A 7347-nucleotide genomic window follows, 5' to 3' on the forward strand; every position below is an offset into this window, starting at 1 on the left:
CTGTCTGTCAAATAAATAAATAAAATCTTTAAAAAAAAAAAAAGAAATCTTGGACACTTCAGCTATCATCCTTCAATCCCCCCAATTTCCCCAGCCCTAAAGCAACCACTAATCTACTTACTGTCTCTATAAATTTGTATATTCTGGACATTTCAAATAAATAGAATCATATAATATGCAGTCTCTTGTGACTGGACTTTTTTACTTAGCATAGTGCTTTCAAGGCTCATCTGTGTTGTAGCATGTTTCAGAGTAGTTCATTCCTTTTTCTGACTGAATAATATTCTGTTGCATAGGCTATACCATATCTTGTCTATTTATTCATCAGATGATAGGCATTCAGGTTGATTACATCTTTGACTATTATGAATAAAGCTGCTGTGAACATCCATGTACAAGTCTGTGTGAGGATATATGTCTTCAGTTCTCTTGCATATATACCTAGAGGAGAGTTGCTGGTATATATGTTAATTCTATGTTTAAGTTAATGAGGATCTACTAGACTCTTTTCTAAAGTGGCTGCACCTTTTTACATTCCTACCAGTAGTTATGAGGATTCTGGTTTCTCCACATCCTTGCTAACACTTGTTATTATCTGACTTTGATTATGGCCATCCTACTGGATATCTGGTAGTGTCTCACTAGAGTTTTGATTTGTATTCCTTGAGTGGCTAATGATGATGAGCACCTTTTTATTGTTTATTGGCCATCTGTATGTCTTCTTTGAAGAAAAGTCTGTTCAGATCCTTTGTCCATTTTTAATTGGTTTATCTTTTTATTATTGAGATGTAAGAGTTCCTTATATAATCCAGATGCAAATGCTTTGTCAAATATATGATTTGTAAATATTTTTTCCCATTCTTTGGATGGTCTTTCACTTTTCTGATAGTGTCCTTTGAAGCACAAGTTTTAAAAATTTTTATTAGACAAATTTATATATCTTTTTTTGGAGACTGTGTTTTGGTATCATATATAAGAACCCATTGCCAAATCCAAGATGACAAAAATTTTGTCCTATGTTTACTTCTAAGAGTTTAATAGTTTCAGCTCTTAACATTCAAGTTTTTGATCCATTTTGAGTTAATTTTTGTATAAGAGGAATGTGAGGAACACATACATTTTGTATATGAGGAATATATACATTTTCGTATGTCCAACTTCATTCTTTCCCATGTGGCTATGCAGTTGCCCCAGCCCCATTTGTTGAAAAGTCAATCCTTTCTCTATTTCACCCTTGATTTTGAAACCCTTGTCTTCATGCTCTTATTGAAAATAAATTCACTATAGGGGCACCCGGGTGGCTCAGCGGGTTAAGCCTCTGCCTTCAGCTCAGGTCATGATCCCAGGGTCCTGGGATCGAGCCCTGCATTGGGCTCTCTGCTCGGCGGGGAGCCTGCTTTCTCCTCTCTCTCTGCCCGCCTCTCTGCCTACTTGTGATCTCTGTCTGTCAAATAAATAAATAAAATCTTTTAAAGAAATAAATTCACCATAGACACGTGGCTTGTTTCTGGACTCTCAGTTCTATTTCATTGATCTATAGATTATCCTTTTGTCAATACCACACTGTCTTGATGACTGCTGCTTTGCACTAAGTTTTGAAATTGGGAAGTGTGAATTCTCCACCTTTGTTCTTCTTTTCATGATTGTATTGACTATTCTAGATCCCTTGAATTTCCATATTAATTTTAGGGTCAAATTATCAATTTTTGCACAAAATGGCAGTTTGGATTTTGAGAAAGTTTGCATTAAATCTGTGGATCAACTTTGGGGAGCACTGCTATCATAACAATATTAAATCTTCCCATCTATGAACAGGGGATGTCTTTCCCTTTATCCAATTTCTTTTTTAAAGGGGGAAAGTAAGCATCTTTTCAAGTTTGTTTATGAGAGAAAGAAAGCATGAGCAGGGGTGAGGGGCAGAGGGAGAGAGAGAATCTCAAGCAGATTCTCTGCTGAGCAGGAGCCTGATGCAGGGCTGGATCCCAGGGCCCTGGGATCATGACCTGAGCTGAAGGTAGATGCTTAATCGACTGAGCTACCCAGGCACCCCTATCCAATCATTTTTAATGTGCTAGAGGAATGACATGATGTAGCCATGTCACCAGGAAAATAGAAATGATATTCCTTGGCTTGGGGATAATTGGTAATTTTTATTTTATTTTTAAACTTTTCTGCATTTTCCAATTTTTCAACATCTTTTATATAATAAGAAAGAAGTTATTTTTTCAAGAATTTATGTATTTGTTTCTTTGTTTATTTATTTTTGACAGACAGGGAGTACAAGCAGAGGGAGCAGCAGAGGGAGAAGCAGACTCCCTGCTGAGCAGGGAGCCCAACACAGTTATTTTCAAAAGAAAATATTCTTGGGGCACCTCGGTGGCTCAGTCGGTTAAGCATCTGCCTTCCACCCAGGTCATGATCCCAGGATCCCAGGATGGAGCCCCATATTGGGCTTCTAGCTTGGCAAGGAGTCTTCTTCTCTCTCTGTCCCTTACCCCTCTCTCACTCTCTCTCTAATAATTTTTTTAAAAGAAAAATATTCTTTAATAAAATACACTCACATTTAAAGTACTTTATAAGTATTGAATACACTTGAAAATGCTTGGAAGATTTTTCAAAATACATGAACATACCGGGTTTATACTCAGTCATTTCTTCATCAGAATTTACTGATTGAATACTTTATGGCAAATACTGTGCTAGCTCCTGACCATACTGTTTTTTTTGTTGTTGTTGATGTTTATTTGCTAATTTTTTTTTTGTTTCTAAGTAGACTCCACACCCAGCATGGAGCCCAGGGCCCTGAGATCAAGACCCAAGCTGAAATCAAGAGTCAGATGTTTAGCCCACTGAGCCACCCAGGCACCCCAGAGTGTACTATTTTAACAAAATAAACATGATTCCTACCCTCATGAAGCTACAACTAGTGGGAGACTGACAATAAACAGGCAAACAAAGTAGGAAATAGACATGCAATCATAGACTGTAGAGAGTACTATCGCAGAAAGTCCCTGGCACTGTGATAGTGAATAACAGTGGGGAAGAGCTAACCCACTTGGATACAGTAGTCAGGGAAGCTCTCTCTAAGGCACCAAAGTTTGAGCTGAGGCTTGGCTACTTGATATAAATGTAGATGTTGGTTTTGGGTATCTGTCAAATGTTCAAGACAGTTTCTTTTTTTTTTTTTTTAATATTTTATTTATTTATTCGACACAGATATCACAAGTAGGCAGAGAGGCAGGCAGAGAGAGAAAGGGAGAAGCAGGCTCCCCGGTGAGCAGAGAGCCCGATGTGGGGCTCGATCCCAGGAACCTGGGATCATGACCTGAGCCGAAGGCAGAGGCTCAACCCACTGAGCCACCCAGGCGCCCCAAGACAGTTTCTTAAACTGAAAGGTAAATATAAGAAGCTTTAAAATTCCAAAGGGAAATTAATTTCAGCAAATAGAGTAACCCCACCACCTCCTATACCATGGTAAATAGGGTCCAAAAAATTCAATACTATAAAATGTGGGGTTAAGTGATCATAAAGTTAATGAAATGTAGCAGAAGAGCCTACTAAGGTCCCACGATAGTCCCAATTCTCCCTGCCCAAGCTGCAGTCTGGCTCTACCTATGAGTAGTTGTCTTTTCCAGCTTAACTATCCACAGGGATGGTTCTGGGGCCCGGTGGTGGGAGAAGGCTGGGAGTTCCTGGACAGAGGCAGCAATTCCAGGAATCTCCAGTGAGCTGGTGTCCTTTTTTGTCAGCCTGCTGGAGAAGTATGGGCCAAGAGAATATTGAAGATTTGAAGCCCCACCCTTTCTCTCTGTCTTCCTGAGTTTGTGTGCCCTGACATATCCCCTCCTGGTCTCAGTCTATATATCTTCCACTAGCCTTCCTCCAAACATGAGGTTTCCAGCACACTCCTGTTTGAGAATGAGAGTTGAGTCAAGGACCAAAGCCAAAATAGTTGAATGAGGATTCCCATGCAAGTTTTATTATAGGTTTGGTTGCTACTTGCCTACTTAATATCTATTCCCTGCTCTTAGTAACAGAACTCAGATTTTGTTTAGGAGGCAGTGTGACTAATCGAATTATGTGCTTCCTTGAACTTTACTGCAAGAACACGAGTGTGTGGTAAGGTGATGGAGTTTAACCAATAAGATTTCAATTAAGGGATTTGGGGAAGCTCTGCTCTAATGATATAGGCACTACTCATTTCAGCTTCCTTTTATACCTTTCTCCTTGGAACTTGGACATGAGGCTGGAACAGAGCAATCGCTTTAAGACTGGGAGGTAACCATGAGGATGAATGTTTTATATGAAGAATAGTGATGCAGAAGATGGAAGGAAGCTGGGCATTGATACTGTTGTGGAACGGCTGTCCCAGCCTGAATGAACCACCTCTGGACCTCTAGGTGGAAAAAGTCCATCTTTATTTGACTGTCCCATTGGTTTCCCATTTTATATAGTCACCTGAAATCCTAACAGACACAGTGGTATATGCCATGAGCATGAACTTAACACCTTTTGAAGAATCCAAGAATTTTAAGGTTTTAGTGTAGAAAGTCCAACTCTCATGATTATAAAAGAGAAAATTCACAGCTCTCCACTCCTCATCACCCACGGTAGAGCGGCCAGTAAAGGTCATTTAACAAAAGTAGCACAAAGGAGGAGCTCCAGAGAGGAAGGCATTTAATGCCACTTATCTTCATAACTTCCTTTCCCAAGCCATATCAAATAAACATATGTTCCAGGTAAAACTGCATGTGCTATGTAAACATACTTCTAGAGAGGTTCCTTGGTGCCTCCTTGCAATGAGATTGCCATCCCTGATCTCCTCCTTTATGGGAGTTTTTCACAGCATAAAATAACATCCAGAGCAACTCTGCCCACAGGTGAAGTTATGGCTTAGGGTTCATGATTGCACATACCTCTCAACTTTCAAGCAGATGTATTAAAGTGATATGGCTCAAGGAAAGATAGTTTTTTTCCACTTTTGCCATAGCAGGTTTCTACTCTAATCTGAAATCTCCTGTTTACTACCACACCCTTATACACAATGCCTCATCCTCCAAAACGAAGTCCTCAGATTATGCCTACAGAATTCACAATTTTTCAGAGGAGATAGAACCACCATTCAAAATAATATGAACATTTGTACAGAAAGTGTAGTTCAGATAAACCCAAATCAAAGGAAGGGGAGGAGAGAATTCTGCTCGTTTTCTGTATGCACCCTTGCCCACGTGAAATTAAATTCTCTGTGCATCCTAATGTGAAGAATGTAGACTGTTTTTATTATCACAAATAAGATAACGGGCACTCAAGTAGGAAATTCAAGTAGGCTTTCAAGCAGGAAAAAAAAAAAAATCTAAACTATATGATGAAATTTTTCATCACAGGACCCAAACAGGGAAAGACTTCCAGATGAAAATCTACGTGGAGTCAACTAGAAGTATATATTTTTTTCATTTCAGAATAGAATTACTCCATAAAGTTTTTTGACATCTCTCTAATGTTTCCCAGTGAAACTCTAGAAAAGTAATAAGATTCAGTCGAGTCATCATAACTGAATGGAGTCCCACATAAGTTATTATATTTTTTAATTATCAACATCTTCCATGTCAAATTACCTGTTTTAAAGATCTTTTTTAAAAATTAGGGGTGGGGGGGAATTCCCCACTCTTTTTTTTTTTTCTCTAAGTAGGCAAGGACAATCAGCAGGAGGCAGCCTGGGATTTTCAGAGATCTTTACTATCATCAACACAAAGGCTAAACTAACATGTAATATACAATTTAGGTGGCCTTCCTAGAAGGCAATTCAAATTTCAGCGTGGAAGGTCTTCAGTGCTCTGTGTCAACCCTTCAGAGAAGCAGATCATAAAACATTACGTGTGACTTCTTCGTCGTCTGTGTGTGTTAAGTGTTAAAAATGCGGGCAGAAATAATTATTTGGCCAAGCCCTGCGGCTGGAAGCTACAACACAACCCCGCAGGGAGTCCAGAAGCAAACACACCGAGGGTTTTAAGTGGTCTCGAGCTCATACCCCACTGGAGGCTCACCTGGTCAGCTTGCGGAGCCGAGGTAGGGAGTCAGGTCTATGTACCTGACTCACCTCTAAACCCTCAGTTTGTGCCTGCGCGCTTGGTTTCCCTCGAGCTAACAGTACTGGGTGGCAAGCTATGTCCATTCTGTGGGTTCCGCAGTTTGGAACACAGGGGCTCTGCAGCACCCGAAAGTTCTTCGCAGCCTGTTTTCATGCCCAACTCTGTCACCGACAGCGCATCCCTATCCTGGTTCCGTCCCGGGGCTGTCCACTCAGCAGCCGTACTGATGCTGCCACAGCAGCTTGACACCGGGAGCCAGAGGCTGCAGGGCAGCCCCTCCTACCTGGGACAAGTGGCCAGAACTCGATTCTGCACAGGCATGAGCGCTCCAAGACCCGGAGAGGACTCGCATCCTAAAGAGATGTCTCCTAACGCCCAGACAAAGACAGCGCTGGGAAAAGTTGGACCCAACAGGCACCACCAGAAGGCGAGCAGATCAGCCCCTCCGCCTTGATGGCCGAGCCGGCGACGCGCTCTCGAAGTCGCAGCCAACTTTTCCCGTGAGCTTCTGAGCAACTTGCTGGAAGTTGGGGCGAGTGGGCAGAGGAGGGGTCAAGGGCAGCGCAGAGAGGCTGGATGCGCCCCAGCCGGTTTCGCGTACCTCCCCAGTACCTGCTAATGTATCCGTCCCCGTCGCCGTCGCACGTCTGGAAGAGGCGCCGCATCCGCTCCTCCTCGCCGGTGCTGGACGTGTCGCTGCTGCTGCTGCCGCCGCCGCCGCAGCCGCTGCTGCCGCCGCCGCTGGCGCTCCCTGCCGCCGCCGCAGCCGCCATCATGCGCCCGCTGCCTGCTCGGGAGGAGGAGGACGCGCGGCCGCGGGAGGAATCCGCGAGGCGCAAAAGCGGCTCGCAGCCCCGAACCTGCCTGACAACGGAGCATGCCCAGTGGCCGCCGGGGCGCTCCGGGCGCGGGATTCCAGCTCTCCGGGTTTTGCCCGGGCTGGCAAGATCGGCGCTCTGCAATCGCGGGGGTAGTCACCTTAGTGGAGAGGGAGGAGGGGAAGGTGGATCGTGGAGTCGGGAGCCTGGGATGCCCAGGGGACGCGAGGGGACGCGACGGGAGGCAGTGCACAGGAGGTCCCCTGGAAGGGTGTCAGCTCCGTGAATCCCACCACAACTCGGGCCCGGGTTCCCGGGAGGAACTCCTCCAACTGCCCGGCGTGGATTTCTTTTCAGGAAAAAGATAAACACTCCCGTTTTGAAAACTCAGAGCAGTAGTCCTGGTCTCAGTCTGCAAGACTGCGCTGGATTCTGTACCC

General features: G+C 43.7%; 1 protein-coding gene across 1 annotated transcript in view; it reads right to left on the minus strand.

Annotated features, from left to right (window-relative positions):
• The window catches only part of LOC111148328 (mutated in colorectal cancers), a 412174-nt gene extending 405309 nt beyond the window's left edge, over positions 1-6865 (minus strand). Inside the window, exon 1 of the mRNA XM_022504835.1 lies at positions 6702-6865. Within this exon, the coding sequence (XP_022360543.1) occupies positions 6702-6865 (164 nt within the window). The remainder of the gene's footprint in view (positions 1-6701) is intronic.
• Positions 6866-7347: the final 482 nt, after the last annotated feature.

The sequence above is a fragment of the Enhydra lutris genome, unplaced genomic scaffold, assembly GCF_002288905.1.
Source record: "Enhydra lutris kenyoni isolate GAN:26980312 unplaced genomic scaffold, ASM228890v2 scaffoldscaffold19, whole genome shotgun sequence".
Lineage (NCBI taxonomy): Eukaryota > Metazoa > Chordata > Mammalia > Carnivora > Mustelidae > Enhydra > Enhydra lutris.